The 17240-nt window shown below is 45.0% G+C and overlaps 1 protein-coding gene across 1 annotated transcript in view; it reads right to left on the bottom strand.

Moving 5' to 3' along the window:
- Window positions 1-5489, bottom strand: part of col10a1a (collagen, type X, alpha 1a) — a 5788-nt gene extending 299 nt beyond the window's left edge. Inside the window, exons 1-3 of the mRNA XM_048251524.1 lie at window positions 5409-5489; window positions 4586-4726; window positions 1-2234 (exon numbers count right to left, since the gene is read on the bottom strand). The exon at window positions 1-2234 is cut by the window's left edge and continues 299 nt beyond it. Coding sequence (XP_048107481.1) covers window positions 391-2234; window positions 4586-4712 — 1971 coding nt within the window. The 5' untranslated portion in view covers window positions 4713-4726; window positions 5409-5489 and the 3' untranslated portion in view covers window positions 1-390. The remainder of the gene's footprint in view (window positions 2235-4585; window positions 4727-5408) is intronic.
- Between the last annotated feature and the right edge of the window lie 11751 nt (window positions 5490-17240).

Below are 17240 nucleotides of genomic sequence, written 5' to 3'. Positions count from 1 at the left end.
GTAATCAGTAAAAAAGGAGAATTGGAGATAGGAAAATGGCCAAAACATAAAATAAACTTAAACCTTCACATGCTGTATCCACTCACAAGAACAAAGCAAGTACAAACAAATAAAAATAATAAAAAAAAAACAAATACCCAAAACAAAACAAAAACAGTATCTCTGATCATGCTGTTTGTTGATGTCCAATCCCTGATAACCTGTTTTATAAATTACCTTTTTCTCATCTGCACCCTTTTTGCTTGGATGTTCAAGTCAAGATGCCTCTATTTCTCAAAAATAAAGATCATCCTGTCTTGTTAACTCCTACTCTTAACAGGCCACTTATTTACTTAAGAGAAACATTTCACGGATTTAGTAATGGTGGCATGAATTGGCTCAATCACGTTATCACGTAGAAGCGATCAGGAAGCCAGAGAAGGAGCAGTGGACATTGTCGGCGGCAAAGACACCGTTGGCCTCATCATCGGGAATCTTGATGTACACGGTATCCTGCTCGTTGAGCTGAAGGACGGCGCTACCGGACATCTGGTCCAGGAAACCCTTGTTGTACTCATCGTAAGTGAACATCACAGGCTCTTCGTTCTTGAACAGGGCGACCAGGGCATTAGCGCCGTTCACGTGCATGTTGTAGGAGAAGTAATAGACTCCTGGCACCTGGCAGGTGAAGACACCGGTCTCGGAGTCATAGTGATTCTCAGCGTTGTACACAATGTGCTCGAACTTAATGGGCTCACCAGAGGGTGGGTAGGGGGTGGAGGTGGTGGCGCTGAAGGCGGACATGGGGGCTTTGACCATAGTGATCTCTCCCGGGCCCATGCCCATGCTCTTCTCGTACATGACCTCACCAGGGGGGCCAGGGGGGCCGGGGGGGCCGACTGGGCCGGGGACACCGTCCTGGCCATCGGTACCTGGGAGTCCAGGAGGACCCTGGGGTCCGGGGATGCCCTTGGCGGTTACGCCAGCGGGGCCAGGTGCGCCAGGGAGACCGGGATGACCCTTGAGGCCGGGAGCACCGGAAGGTCCCATTGGGCCGACTGGGCCTCTGGGGCCGGGGGAACCAGCCTCACCTTTGTCACCTGCGGCACCTGTGTAGCCGGTGTTGCCCTTGGGTCCGGCAGGTCCAGTGGAACCTGGGGCGCCAGTGGCACCTGGGTGGCCATTCTCGCCTTTAGCGCCAGTGGCTCCGGTAGCTCCCCTTGGGCCGACTGGGCCGGGGGCACCTGTGTATCCCTGTTTGCCCTCAACGCCCTGAGGTCCCTGATCTCCCTTGAAGCCCTTGTGCCCGGGCATACCTGGTGCACCTGCATCACCTTTGGCGCCAGCAGCGCCTCTCTCTCCCTGGAAACCTCTAGCTCCCTGGGGGCCGGATTGACCCATGGGTCCGGTTGCACCTGTTGCACCTGTGCTGCCCATTGCACCTGGCTCTCCCTTCTGACCTGTGGTTCCTGGGCTACCTACACCTCCCCTCTCACCTTTCTGACCGTTGGCACCGGGCTTGCCGTAACCTGGGGTACCGGGAGCACCAGTTGCACCAGCGGGACCCTGGGGGCCTCTGGCACCAGCGGAGCCAGGCATACCTGGAGCGCCGTTATCACCTGGCTTACCTGGGAGACCGATACCGGGAGCGCCAGTGTGACCTTTGGGGCCGGGAGCACCCATGGCTCCGGGAGCGCCATCTCTACCTGGGACACCTGCCTTTCCTGGCTCACCTGGGGAACCCATTCTGCCGGGCTTTCCAACACCTGGCTCACCTGCAGGGCCAGAGGGACCCATGGGACCCCTTGCGCCAGTGGCACCTTGTGGGCCGGGATAGCCAACTCCTCTATCTCCCTTCTGTCCTGGAGCACCTGGTGCACCTGTGTGTCCCTTGGCGCCCTGCTCTCCTCTTGGGCCCATGGCGCCGGGCATGCCAGAGGGTCCGGGTTTGCCAGTAGCGGAGAGGCCAGCAGGTCCGGGGCTTCCAGCGGGGCCGGGCATGCCTCTGGGTCCCTGAGCGCCAGGGGCACCGGTCTCTCCCTTGGCTCCGGGGACACCGTTGGAACCGGGTTTGCCAGGGCCGCCAGGGGTGCCAGGTTTTCCGGGAGAGGAGTAGCCAGCGGGACCGGGAGGTCCGGCTGGTCCCTCTGGGCCGGGGTATCCGATGCCGTCCTGGCCAGCGGGACCAGGGGGTCCGGGGGGTCCCTCGGGGCCAGGCTCACCTGGTGCACCTGGCTCTCCGGCCACTGACACCACTGCAAGTAGAACAACAAGGGCACCATGAGTGATATGACTGGTGCATCAAGGGTAGCAGAAACAGGTGCATCACAGGTAACAGGTGTATGTAGTTATGGTAACAGGTGTATGTAGTTATGGTAACAGGTGTAGTTAGTGCCTCTACAGTGCGGTGACAGCAACAGGTTTGTAGTGATTGCCATAAGTGGCATCAGTAGCACATTTTTACAGTAACACATTTTGCCATTTAGTGTGTGTGTGTGTGTGTGAATATGTGAGTGTCTTGTAGGTGGTCTTTTTAGGCTGCTTAAAGATGTTGTTTATTATATCTTTTTTATTAGTATTGAAGTAATTTTGAATGATTTTTTTTTTTTTCACTATTTAATGAAAACTAGTCATATGACCCTGTGCCTCAGACTGTAAACAAAAGAGATGGTGTCATGCCCACAGAGCTGTTCAAAACACAAAGAGGGAACTGGGACAGTGCAGCGTTGTTACAGTCTCTTCATTGCATTTTTCATTTTCATTAAGTCAAGTTAATATGGCCAATAATAATTTTATATACTCATTAACTGTGCTCTTCAGATGGTATAAACATCAAAAAGTTAATATAACATGTTTTAAAATTTATCCAGAGCATATTTAACTCCCTCTGAAAGCTGAATTTTACAACTTTACTTTAATCTGTTCAGTATTATCAACACTGGAGGAGAGGTGTACAGTATATCATTCAGCACAAGCATTTATAGTGCAGGGTTTCAACAAAGCTGTTATGTGACTTTTTATCCTAGACTTACACTACTGGCTATTTTGCTCCCTTTTCAAACATATTTCAATACTACTTTGAGAACATGCATATCATGTTGTGCATGTTTTGAAAGGCTAGTGTAGAATAGTGGAATGGATTCTTCCTGATTCGGAAGCTCACTGTGGCATTCCGAGCGCATTCTAAATGTCTAGAGAGGATTAACATTCCATGAAATAGGCAGTCAGTTAGTAAACAGCACATCTACTCCGGGGGACTGAGGCTGCTATTGAGGCTGTACCAAGCCATGAGCACATGTGGACCATGACTGGGCCACACCCGCGCCTAAGCTGGTCGCCGCGGCCACACCAGGTTGCCCCTGGTGACACAGGTTTGGAGCACTTTGCAGTGGTTTTCAGTGGCTGCAACGACTCCAGACGCGAAGCCAAAACTAGCGCTCACGTTTACGGCCGTTCTCACCAGCAGATGTGGGAGTGCGTGTGTGGAGCCCCTGGGGTGAAATTGAAGGCCCCTGTTTTAATATGGGCGTCTTGATGTGGTCACACTCAACAGTGCGTAAACTCTGTTGTTTCCATTGGCCAACTTTGGAGACATGACTTCTATGAACCAAAACAGATGTTGGAGGATTTATTTTTTTAACTAGGTGTACAGATGCTCAAGTGGCCCTGTCTTCCACGGTTCCTTTGAACAATGTTTGGGTGAGATTTTGTTTCCGATTTCCTATTTTTTTCCCCCTAATGTCTACCTTCAGTTTAGTGCAAGAGGAATTGAGGCTATGATTAAAGAAGTTTGAGTCTAGGATTCAAATAAGTAACTTAAATAAGTAACTTTATGTCTTTCATGTTAACGTTTTACAAAATGTTGTCTAATGTTGAATGCCTTATAACTATTCACATACTACATGTTGCTGAACTTGAAATTTAAAAAGAAGACCAAATATGCAGTAAGAGAAGATATTGTACAGTTATCCAAATGTAAATCAAATTGGTCATGTATGTCATGATATTGCATGGTGCAGTAAACTTAGGCAACACAAGTGCTTCACTTGAAAATGATTCAGTGAGTATCGGCACCTTTTAAGATAATCTCAGTTGATAAATCGGAATAAAATAATGTAGCTGGTAAATGCATTGTTCTAGTTGACTATTTAACTCTCATAGCATCCCATTGCAAATATTGACCATTTTACTTCAAAATAAAACAATAGGGAAGCTAAATAGAATTCAAAGTGGTCTCTAACTATCTTGAAATTAGGCTCAGGTTCTTTCCTGCACATGCTGTGTGTTGAGGCAGTCCAGTGCTGAGCAGTGAGCTACTGGCTCAACTTAAAAATGACTCCCGCCAATCACTGTGCAGTGGCAGCTGAGGATACTGTAATGTTGAGCATTTTTAAAACTCATAAAGTCACAGCTTGTGCATTTCACACCCCGCTCATATCTCACTACTGCACACTAGTATGACTGTATGACTTAGCAAGAGCACTTTTGTTGTCAATTCTGTGCTAAAGAAGTGAGGTGTGCGTGTGTGTGTGTGTGTGTGTGTGTGTGTGTGTGTGTGTGTGTGTGTGTGTGTGTGTGTGTGTCAGTACGGAGTGTCCATGCTCACCATGGCTCTTCACGGAGTAGGGCTGGTACTGGGGGGCCTTCATCACCTTCTTGACGACATATCCTTTGCCAGTGGCCGCCGCTAGTGCCACAGAGAGGAGGAGGATGGTTGCTACTCGTAGGTCCATTTCTGAGGTCAAATCTACAGGGGGAGAACAGGAGATGAGATGGAGATTATTATTCAGTGTTTTAGTCTTCTCTTGAGATTGAAATGAAATTGGTGTGGTAAATGCTGGTATTGCAGCATCCCTGTGCATCCAAAGATGCATGTATGTAGCTGAAGAGTGGAAATGGATAGAATGGTCCCCATTGGTTTCATTCCACATGCATTACTTGCAAAGGTCTGGGTAAAACCAACTTATCTCTGCTATGCTATGAGTAGGCTATTCCCCTTGAGTTTCTAAACGCTGTGTTCAAGCTAAACAAGGATGGCGAGGCCAGATTATTCTCTTTCCTTGTGCTCTTACGTTGAGGAGTCACTTGCAAACCAGTATTGCTGAGCTCACAACGTCACTGCAAGTGAGTGATGCCCTCTGGGGCTCTTGTGCACAGTGAGCCCAGCAAGTAGTGTTCTCCCTGTCCTTAGTGCAAGCAATATTCACCTCCAAAGTCCCTGAGTATGCAAGCATCTGAATAAATGTATTTAGAATCTAAACACATTTATTTGAAATAAAACTTATTCAAAAAATTCAAACATTTCACATGCACATGTACAAGAAAACAGTACATTTTAGATATCACTAGGCAGAGTAAAGGCACTAAGCATCGCCCCAGGCAAGCTGCTTGTGAGGATGCTGAGCTGTAAGTACGGAGAGGGCTCTTACCGGCACGCCTTGGATCCAAACAAAAAAAGGAAAATCACAGCCGGTGCTCCTGCCTCTGTATATCCTTGGGTTAGGAGCCCGTTCAGAAACTGCTGCTCTCCAGGACAATACTGAGGGTATTTATACTGTATCTGTCCCTCTCTGGAATCATTAAAAAAGCACCTACCACACAAGAACCTCCCATCTCCAACCGGGGCTATAATTAAGAGTACGATCTGCCCAAAGTTGGCATGTCACATCAGGAAGAGCTGTTTGCTCGCACTGTTTTTAGACCCCATGATTAGATTTTAACTTTGAGATATGAGGATGCGTAGGAGTACATTTTATGTTTTTTTAATGCCATGAATTTCCACTTTCTCATCTATATTCACAAGTGAACTAATGCAGAAATGAACAGAGTGAGTGTTTGCATTGGTAGTTCATGTTTTAGAAATGTTTTCTATCTTTCAGCATAGCCAACCAAACACTTTCTGGTGTGTTTAGACTTAAATAAGTTGTAACCAGACAGCAAATATGTATTTTTTATAAGGCATAAGTTTATGTATCTTCAAATCATCTTAACACTCATAGACATGCAATGTTTATGTTTAACATGGATGCAAGGCATTTTGAGCCATGTTACAATATTCACTTACTTAAATTCACCATTCTGCATATTGATTATGAAAACCTTTTTCAATGCCCCTCAAAGACATGAAATAACCAATAGCTAATAACTAATAATTTAACATAAAAAGGACATTGATTTTGAGTTATAGCACAATATAAACAAACATTTCTAAGTTCGTCCTCTTTTAGTTATCTATTTCAAAAACAGCTTTTTACCACCTGATAATTTAATATATACATCTTTATATATGAATAAATGGGAACTCCTAGTAATGGTTTTGAGGGAATCTGTTGAAAATAAAGCATTGGTTTCATTCATCAGTAGCTTCAAATCTCCCTGGTGGTGATTAAGCTTAATATCCTAATACAGCTCCCCAGGGGGCAAACATGTTTAGTCTAATTCTCAGCTTGTGATGGACAGTGGCACTGCCCGGTTTATGTTTGGTCAGCTTGCCTGTTTGGCAGGGTATAGTGAGGCTTTCATTAAATTGACTATTTCAGACCAAACAGTTTATAATCCTTTGCTTGTGTATTTTTGTAAGTACTTTGCCCTAGAAACAGCTAATAAAGATATAAAAAGACGCGCTGGAAAGTACATTCAGTTTGGCTTTTTTCGTTGTGACATTTTCACGCTGAAAGCGCCATAGTGTACAGATCACAGGTGCAGTACTACAAAACCTCCAGCAGGGGGAAGAAAGAGCTGTGAGGCCTCACTGATTCCTGATGGTGAAAAAAAAGCCTCAAAACTGCGGTCTCATTTCTCTGCCTAGACCCTACACACTTTGGCTTATTCATAATCAAAGGCCCTTCACTCTCCAGCCTGTAATCGTCAGCTCATCTGAATCAATCAATTGTGTCCATATACATCCCTGGTTTTAGTCACTCACCCGCCGACGTGACTTTCTCAATTAGGTTTTCACTTGCAATTATTTGATTCGGATTTGTTTGGCCACACAGGAAATGCACACACCCCAATGATGACAAGGTGCACACCCAGGGGCCTCTCCAAAGTATCATTAGAATTGTCAATGTACACTTTGTGCCCTAAATCATTTTGTACATAATGACACTTTTGGGTTGATTCTGCGACAACGTTTTCTGCAGCCTGATAATTTGTGTATCTATTTGCGTCGTCAGGGTTTGCCAGGTTTATGTGGGAGATTCCTATACTGCAACTGAGGGGGGACTGCCTAGTCATAGGGTTGTAATTAAGCATTCCGCGAGCACAAGGCGTGTTTGAGCATTTACAATTCTAAGAATTGGACGATCAAGTACAATTTTCCAAAGTGATGCTTTGCTGCAGTGTATAGTTATGGCGTTTAAGTTGAGTTGAGAGGCATTGTTTATGCATGCTCTTCTTCTTAAGTGAAATTGTGTTTTGAAAGAAAAAGAAAAAAAAAACCCCACCATCTTGACATTTTGGAGCTTACTTTAGAGACAGAATTGAAGATTCACGTGGCTAAGTGACAGCAAATGTATGATTAGACAAATCAATCAACACACATGTCAATAGCAATTAAACACCTGAACAGGTTGTGTTTGGTATACATATCTTTTTCTTGTGTAAAAAACATTTAGTTAAGTCAACTTTTGAGTTGGTTCCCGACTGCCCAAAATGTGTTTCTCTTGCCACCTTCCCTGGTATCAGGCAGCTATTCCTCCAGGCTATGTTTGTGTTTACAGCCCACAAGAGAGGCTAGACTCAGCTAGCGTTAGTAACTTGCAGCCAAATGACAGAGCTCTGGAGTCTCTCCTTTCTTTTCGCCACCTCACATAATTCCAGCTCGTTTTTCTTTTTCTTTTCAGTGTATAAAAAACTGTCAAACCACACAGCCCCAAAATACAGTTTCCTTTGGTCCTATTTTTTTTTTTTTGACAAAGATTTGTTCATATCCAAAATACATCTTTGTTTGCACTGAGGCACGTGTTGGGAAAATACAGTTTGTTTACTCTGGCCATGCACTATATACCACAGCATATAGAGCCCATTATGGAATGACATGTGCTGAGCTTTTGCCATTTTCCTGAGAGGAAGAAGAAGCTTTAGAAGACATAGCTGTATCTTTAACTTCAGCCAACTCCATGGAAATCTGTAACAGAGCGACCATGATGGCATGGGCAGGTCTTAATGGGATGCTCTGCTAAAGCCATTACCCTCTCTCAGGGCCTCTGATGTGGTCAGTCCTTGCCCATTGTGATAACCGCTGTGGGGAGGACTCTCCACTTAGATATTAAAACAGAATGACATAGCTCTTATTTCATTTACTGTGTTGGGGCTCAGTAAAGCATGTCTGTTTGGTTGCCATGTACTGGGACAGGCAGGGGGATGGGGATGGGGGAGGCATACTGTAGGCTATAGTTTTGGGTCTAATTTCATTATGTGTGCTGAAAACAGTGAGAGGGAGAGATGGGGGGGGGGGGGGGGTTGTCTTGCGCAAATTCAGTGAGAGAAGTGATGACACAGCAGACCCATCCATATCGGTGTTCTTGAAGGTTCTTTTTTTTTGTGGGCCTCATAACCTCACAAGATTCATTATTCCCTATGAAGTCACTGACGTGGTGGGGAGGTGTGTGTGTGTGTGTGTGTGTGTGTGTGTGTGTGTGTGTGTGTGTGTGTGTGTGTGTGTGTGTGCATACTCTCACAACTCAGCTATAGACTTATCTGGTTTTCCTTCCTGGTGAGTTTCAGACACCCAAGAGGACATACCCTAATTGTCAGTTGATTCACCCACAACTCGCACGTGAGGTGAAGCTAAAGATATCCCCTACAGATTGGGAAGCAAATTTGAGATTTTGATACATTCGACACACCACTAAGAGCCACTTTCAGACTTATGAATGGTAGGGTTGGCTGTGCCCCCTCGGTATGATTGTTGGAGAAATTACAGACTTTCACAAATGGCACTCCAAGAGTGGCGGCCGGAAGTAAACCATTCACAGCATGCACACAGGAAGCAGTGCTAGAGCTTCCCACATATCACAGCAATGGTGCTTGGGGCAGCCGTGGCCTACTGGTTAGCGCTTTGGACTTGTAACTGGAGGGTTGCCGGTTCGAACCCCGACCAGTAGGCACGGCTGAAGTGCCCTTGAGCAAGGCACCTAACCCCTCACTGCTCCCCGAGCGCTGCTGTTGTTGCAGGCAGCTCACTGCGCCGGGATTAGTGTGTGTTCACTTTGTGCTGAGTGTGTTTCACTAATTCACGGATTGGGATAAATGCAGAGACCAAATTTCCCTCCTGGGATCAAAAGAGTATATATACTTGTACACGGGTCATCTTGGCTCAAGTGTCGAAGAGGGCCAAACCATAGTTGTTTCTCTCTAGATGCATTTTGATTGCCTTTACTGTAATGCTCACATTTGCGTGATCCATGGGGCCTGTAATTGCTTTTTTAATTTGAATATGAATATAGTGCATGTAGTCCGTGATGCACTCAAGCACACTGCATGAACCTGTCTGTAGACTCCCTGCGGCACTCAAGGCAGTCTGCCCGCAGATCAAGGTGTCACAATTGTAGAGAAGAGGTGTCGAGAGAAGGACTGAGCTACACCTCTATGAAATAGTGGCGCGTGTTTGACTGCACAAGGTGATGTGGTTCAACGCTGGTTCATGTGTGCCGTCAGTTCAATAATGTCACAGCTCAGGTCTGACACCTTAGGTGTGTCTACCTGCTTGACAGAACAGACATGGCTGTGCTTTTATATATTTTATTTTCATTTGTATATGGGTTTGATACATCTATCACAATGATGGAGAACTGCTGCATGCATAGCTGCTGTTTTTTATTTTAATGTGTTTCTTTCCTTGTTTATTTGTGGTGGTACTACTACAAGTGACTGCTTTGGATGCAACAGAAAAAGTGTTTTAATATCTCCATGTGTTGTGCATAGCAGCCATGCCTGAGAGGGTGATTCATTTTGACACTCTAGCTCACCTTGAGCAGATGGGTTTCCCTGCAGGATGACGCCACTGGTGGCTACTGTAGATCTCTGGCACACACACACACACACACACACACACACACACACACACACACACACACACACACACAGGCCAGACGGGAGCTATGCGAGTGCAGGTGTTTGCGAGCCAATCAGGAGTCAGCTGCAGTAAAGGAACGTAACACATGTATGTACACATGTCACATGCTCTGTGGGATTGCATGGGGGTCCTATGACATGACAGATAATGCTATGCCCCACACACACACACACACACACACACACACACATGGAGCTATGCCAGATGCAGCATGCTGTTCCCTGTCCCCCACGTAGGGCCCCACACACACACACACACACACACACACACACACACAGAGAGACACACACACACACACACACACAGAGACACACACACACTCAACACAGTCCTCTGGCAGTCATCATGGGCTGAAAAGATGTCAATTGTTGGGAAATGTTATTGTGGGCAAATTGGTAGGTATAATGTTCACGACATTCAAGGCCTTGAAATCTCCAGGCTTTATTTGTCCAGCAGGACATTTTAATGAGTTGGTTTAGATGCATAGCAGTCTGATGCCCAGTTCAGGTATTGCGCAACACCGCAGGGGAAACATTTTTTTGCAGCGTGCGGCGTAGGAGGAACATTTTTCACCAGCAGCAATTTGCTATCTCAGGTCTCGGTACAAACCACTGACAGCACGCTCTGCTCTTCAAAACTCTGGCCTTGCTCCTCGTTTCACCATAAAACATTGAAATTGGCCGTTCTCCGTCTGTTAAGTTCTGAGTGCCGTCTAGTGAAATACTGTTCTCTTCCTCTTAGTGGTAGACACACTTGTCAAAAGGGTCTACTCTAGGCGCGAAGGAATTGTTTCTGTGGCTTTGTGTCGTGCTCATAGTGTTGGCGGCCTTGCTTTGTTGTGACTTAATGATGATTGCTAGTATAAATAGATAAAAACCATACATTCGAACATCAAATATCATATTCTAGTTCCAGACGCAGACTTGGTGTAGTTAAGAGGTTTGTCTGTGTGTGTGTCTGTGTGTGTGTGTGTGTGTGTCTGGTGAAAGTAATTCGGTGTGTAAATCATCTGTCATCCTTCAGGAGCCCTGTGTGGGGGATGGGGAACAGCATGCTGCATCTGGCATAGCTCCATGTGTGTGTGTGTGTGTGTGTGTGTGTGTGTCTCTGTGTGTGTGTGTGGGGCCCTATGTGGGGGACTAGGAACAGCACGCTGCATCTGGCATAGCATTATCTGTCATGTCATAGGACCCCCATGCAATCCCACAGAGCGTGTGACATGTGTACATACATGTGTTACGTTCCTTTACTGCAGCTGACTCCTGATTGGCTGGCAAACAATCAGCTGACGCCTGCACTCGCATGGCTCCCGTCTGGCCTATTAAGAGTTTTATGGGTTCCCGTTCAAACAGCGAGATCATCTCTTCACACGCACTTAATCATAAAGTAAAATGCCCGTCTCAAGAAAGTTCATCTGTCAGGCTCTCTGTTGGGGAGAAAGCTGTAACAATTAACTTGTGTCTTTGGTTATTTTCACTGCCATTGCAACTTGTCTCCTTGCTTGTCTTTTTGTGTTTTCTTTAATGTCCATCATTCAAAGGCAGCTCTAAAGATGACTGCTTCGCCCGTGCTTATTGTGGTATCAATTAAAGGAATCAAAGTTAAATAAAGCAACCCTAATAGTCTTCTCAGGGCATAAGTGTTGGTGGTGAAATCCTGTATTTAAAGATAATGACTAATCTTAGATTGCATACCAGCGTAAATTACAGGTCTACACTGGCTCCCTGTCTGCCTGGGATCAAGTGTGTCCCGTTTGCACAATCGCACGCCGAGGTGAATTGTGAACGTGACGAGAGCGTAGACGTGTGAACGCTCGCGAGGGCACCTAGGGTGGTCCTGGAGCGGTTTGAATGGCCGCGAGTCTGGGCCAGCTGTGTGTCTCTGCACCTGCAACCAGAATGTTGGACACACAGAGACGTGTAACTAAACTATAATTTATTTCCTTCGCTATTATTACGGGAGCTTATTGAGCACGGGGTAAGGGTAAGGTCACCACCAGCACACAGCACGTGAATGGGAATGTTTAGATGAGCTTTTAAACTGATTAAATGAACTTTCAGGAGATGGTCCTTGAGTAGAGGAAAGTCTAAGCCATGGGAATCACTCTTAATTCGCCATGAAAGCAAAGCAAACCCAAAATAAATCGTGACAAATATGGCTGTAATTATAGGCCATTTTGAAATAGGGTGTGCAGAATCAACATAGTCAGCTTCAAGATGTGTTTGCCTTTGGGTTTTAGTTTGACCAAATGCTCTATGTTGGTCCCAGTGTTGTCTACAAGACTGAGTGCTTGTACCTCATGTTGCGTGAGATGCACATATTCTTTATTATAGTATATAATAGTAATAATTCCTTTGATTTTGATGTTACAGATTTTCTACTTGTCACTGATCCAAAATATCAGGACCACTTGTCACTGATCCAAAATATCAGGAAAGCTTCCAGCGCATTAATAAAATCAGTAATGTTGGATGCTTTGTTGCAGGCTTCATTTGTGTGGGCAGCCTATCTGGATAGGTAGGACATACTGGATTAATAACTTAGCGACTGAATCGTGCTTGTGAGGCAGTTTCACAATCTCAGCAATTGCACTGTTCTCCACATACAGTAGTTTCCTTTTGTCTGTCACTGGGTAGGTGGTATTGCTGTAGCTCTGGGTATACTGTATACACACAAAATGAAGACGAGTGTCTTCTCTTCGCTAAACAATGACCACTGTGGGACCTTTCAGGACAAGAAGACAGCTGAGGTTTGGTTGAGCAAACGGACCCCTTGTGGAAAGCCCCCCCCCCCCTGTGGTCCTGCAATAACCCCTGGGGACCAGGAGCCTCGAGTCATCTCTGTAATTTTAGTTTGTGCAAAAGCAGCTCTTAGCTCCCACAGCCGTAGTCCTGTTAACCAGGCACATCCACATGTAAGACTTTCCCTTCTCTCCAAGGTCATAATTATGACGTCACATCCGTGGTTTTCCTCAATAGCTTCATGTATACAATCATGATTACCGTGAAACTCAGCTACCTTCTATATTTGCCGCCAGCCTTTCCATTCACGTTAAAGAAAAGCTCTGCCATCCTTTCCGTCAATCAAGGGATTGTATTTGAGTGTTCTCAAATGCAGGTTCTTTAAGGTTCTTAACGCGTTCTTTAGAAGACCTTAAGGTTCTTCTCTGAAGCTTTGTTCAGGCACAAAGAACCCCTTTGTTTGTGCAGGAGCATATTTACCAAAAATCCTTCTTAAAAAGTTCTAGAACGGAAGAGAGTGCCTCCAAGAAAACAGAGAAAACCTGAAGAACTGACTTTTTTACTTTCTAAACATATTTTTTTTTTCAAGTCAAGTCGCCTTTATTGTCAATTTCTTTACATGCACTGGTCATACAAAGAATTAGAAATTTCGTTTCTAACTTTCCCATGCAGACATAGACATACTTTAAATACAGACATAGACATACTTTAGACATAGACTTAGCCATAGACAATAAAAAAAAAAATATATATATACAGACATACCACATACAGACATTAAAGTGCGAGACTAAAATATAGCTAACATATATCAAAATATAGAAATATAGAACATATATCAAAAAAATAGAGGTAGTTGTGTTGTATATTTACATAGTCCTAGCGTAACCTTCTGACAGAGTAGTAGTAGCAGCAGCATTGCGGCAGAGTGATAAATAACATTGATAACATTTACATGAAGTTTAAACTTGTGCTTGTGTGTACTGTATATTTACATTGATATGCAGTCATTTCAAGTATATCAGGCTTGATATGAAGCAGCAACACGTTAGGCTGCGCAGTCACAGTGCAGTTCCACAGGGCGGACCTGGGGGGTGTTGGGGGGGGGTTAGGGTAGACAGGATCCTAGGTTCCTAGGTTCCTGGCTGGCTGGTGGGTGGGGGGGCTGTCATTGATGGGAGAGTGGGTAGAGTGTTCAGCATCCTGATTGCTTGGTGGATGAAGCTACTTGCAAGTCTGGTGGTGCGGGAGCGGAGGCTCCTGTACCTCTTTCCAGAGGGCAGGAGGCTGAACAGATATAAGGCCGGGGTCATCGCTTTCTGGAGCTGAAACAACTGCAACGAAGCAGAAGCTCTCGCCCAAGAGAGCTATTTCCCAAACGTTCATGTTCTGTTTGGAAGACATCTCAGGTATTTGCCCTTCTGCACATGGGCCTGACATACAGGGCCTTCTGGTCTGCTGGCCAAGAGAGAGAGAAGACGGCTCCCACTGGATCCCAGGATGTGACTGAGGAGTTTACCTTTGCCTGGTTATTTTTCGGATCCCAGGATGTGACTCTGAGGAGTTTACCTTTGCCTGGTTATATTTAAATCCCAGGATGTGACTCTGAGGAGTTTACCTTTGCCTGGTTATATTTGGATCGGATTCAACAGTGCGGTCCACGTCTGGTCAGACGGCCGCGTCGGCATTTTTCGGCATTCCGTAATCCCACTGCGGTAAATGAGGGGAAGACGTAGATTTGTAGCGATTCCATGGAAAATAACTCTAATATGGTCAGGATTTAACCCTGTTTATGTGAGCTTTTCCCCATTTTAATCAGCCTGTCAATCTTAGTCTTCAAACATCAGAGTAGAACTGAACTGTTGAGCCTATAGGCTGCACCATTTTTGTTGCGTAAAATTGAGTTTTGGTGATTCTAATGAACACTGACCACATATGTACTCAGTCAGACAGTGGCAGGATGAGAGCAGACAGCAGTTAGGCTCCATGCTGCTGTGCAGCGCATCACCTGTCTCTGAGCTTTGTACTTTCAAAAGTTCCTGAGTTGCAGATTTGTATCACTTTCATACCCCATTTACAGTTTCCCATCACGTGGCACATTCAGCCCAAATTAGTGTAATTATACTCGAGTCGCGCCTGGAAACTCTCTAACTTCTATACATTACGCCCCAACTCCAGGCTCTCCACGTCGCCGCTGAAACACCCCTCTAAATTAAAGGACTGACAAGTGCCAGAGCCTGACATTACGAGCCGTGTGTGTGTGTGTGTGTGTGTGTGTGTGTGTGTGTGTGTGTGTGTGTGTGTGTGTGTGTGTGTGTGTGTGTGTGTGTGTGTGTGTGTGTGTGTGTGTGTGTGTGTGTGAGCTTTTTTGGAAGCGAGTCCACCCAGGCTCCTCAGCCTATCTCACGGTGAGATCTATGGGCTTGGAGAGCCGCCTGAAGCTGCTCTCTACCCACTCCTAATGAGAAGGGGCCTGGAACACACACACACGCACACACACACACACACACACACACACACACACACACACACACACACACACGGCTATCACTCTTCATGCTGTGGGGAAGCTGACGGGTAGATGAGGGTGTAAAACAGCACACACGGGTAGTCAGGGTCTTTTCAGGGTCTTTTTTATTTTCATACACTTGTTTAGCAGAAGCAGATTATATTCCCCCTTTTTTAAAAAAAGAAAAGAAAAACAGTAAATTACCTGCGGGCTCAAATGGAGAGCCGTGAAGGACTCTTAATCTCTTAAGGGTGCACTGTTAAGCTCATACCAGGTCTATTTTTATAGTGAATTACTGAATGCATAACCCAACCACTGTTTCCATGGAACTGCAGTTAAACAAAGCTTCTTGGGTTTTAAAGTGATTAGGATCTGTGTGTGGAGGACTCTTTATGGCTCGACGCGTGTGACAGAACAATGGAAAGCAAATGCTCTGTTTGTACAACTGTTTGAGGAGCCACTAGTGTCCCACCCTGGGCCTCTTCTCAGAGAACATCTTAATGACACATGCTGCTGTCTCCCAAGGCAACTTCAGGTCAGGCATGTTGACTTTCAGCCCCAGCAACCCCAACATGAAAAACATGCAAGATGCATTATGGGGGCACTATAAATCACACAAGTAGAAACGTTTGATGTATAACTGTCTTGGACTCATATATTGATATACTATATGTTAGATACAATGCTAGTAAATTTCAGGCTTCCACCGTTGTGTCCTTGAGCAAGGCACTTAACTCTGAGTTGTTCCAGGGACAATTGGGGCAGCCGTGGCCTACTGGTTAGCGCTTCGGACTTGTAACCGGAGGGTTGCTGGTTCGAACACCGACACCAGTAGGAACGGCTGAAGTCCACCTAACCCCTCACTGCTCCCCAAGCGCCGCTGTAGCAGGCAGCTCACTGCGTCGGGATTAGTATGTGCTTCACCTCATTGTGTGTTCACTGTGTGCTGTGTTTCACTAATTCACGGATTGGGATAAATGCAGAGACCAAATTTCACTCATGGCATCAAAAGAGTATATATACTTATACTTACTATAATGGCCCTTGTAATATAATGGACATACAGTATGTACGTGCCTTTGGATAAAAGCATCTGACAAATGAACACATGTAAATGTAAATGTAAGATACTCCTCCTCAATATTGCAAATGTTTTGACTGTTCCTTTTCTTTTCTTTTTAATGTCAAATGTATAGGCAAATGTGTACGCTTTGCAGAATATGATATGCTTCTTGGTATGATATGATTTTGTGGAGGTGAAGGGCAGACAGAGAAAATCAAAGATGTAAAGGAGTGAAAGATGAACTGGATGTGTTCATTCATGCAGCACATTTCTACTGATCCTCTACTGGCTCTGCAGATCAGCTTTATAAAAGATGAACGATGACGAGTGCTTTTCATGCAGCACATTTCTACTGATCCTCTACTGGCTCTGCAGATCAGCTTTATAAAAGATGAACGATGACGAGTGCTTTTCATGCAGCACATTTCTACTGATCCTCTACTGGCTCTGAAGATCAGCTTTATAAAAGATGAACGATGACGAGTGCTTTACTGCTTTACTGCTTTGACGAGTGCTTTACTGCTTTGCACTAGTATTTTATTGACTGTCTATGCACAATTTCAACCAAATTTTGCTGCTCTTATTTTTTCATTATTATATGTGCCCTCTTATTTACTTATTTACTTACTTTTTTGTTTACTGCGATGACGAGTGCTTTACTGCTTTGCACTAGTATTTTATTGACTGTCTATGCACAATTTCAACCAAATTTTGCTGCTCTTATTTTTTCATTATTATATGTGCCCTCTTATTTACTTATTTACTTACTTTTTTGTTTACTTGAATGTTATGTTTGTCTGTGGACTTAAATTGGTAAAATATGTCTTGTCTTCACCGTGGGATAGTGAGAAACGTAATTTCGATCTCTTT

Source organism: Alosa alosa, chromosome 1 (assembly GCF_017589495.1).
Source record: "Alosa alosa isolate M-15738 ecotype Scorff River chromosome 1, AALO_Geno_1.1, whole genome shotgun sequence".
NCBI classification, from domain to species: domain Eukaryota; kingdom Metazoa; phylum Chordata; class Actinopteri; order Clupeiformes; family Clupeidae; genus Alosa; species Alosa alosa.
The sequence above is the reverse complement of the archived record's forward strand: the minus strand, read 5'-3'. Positions and strand labels throughout refer to the sequence as shown.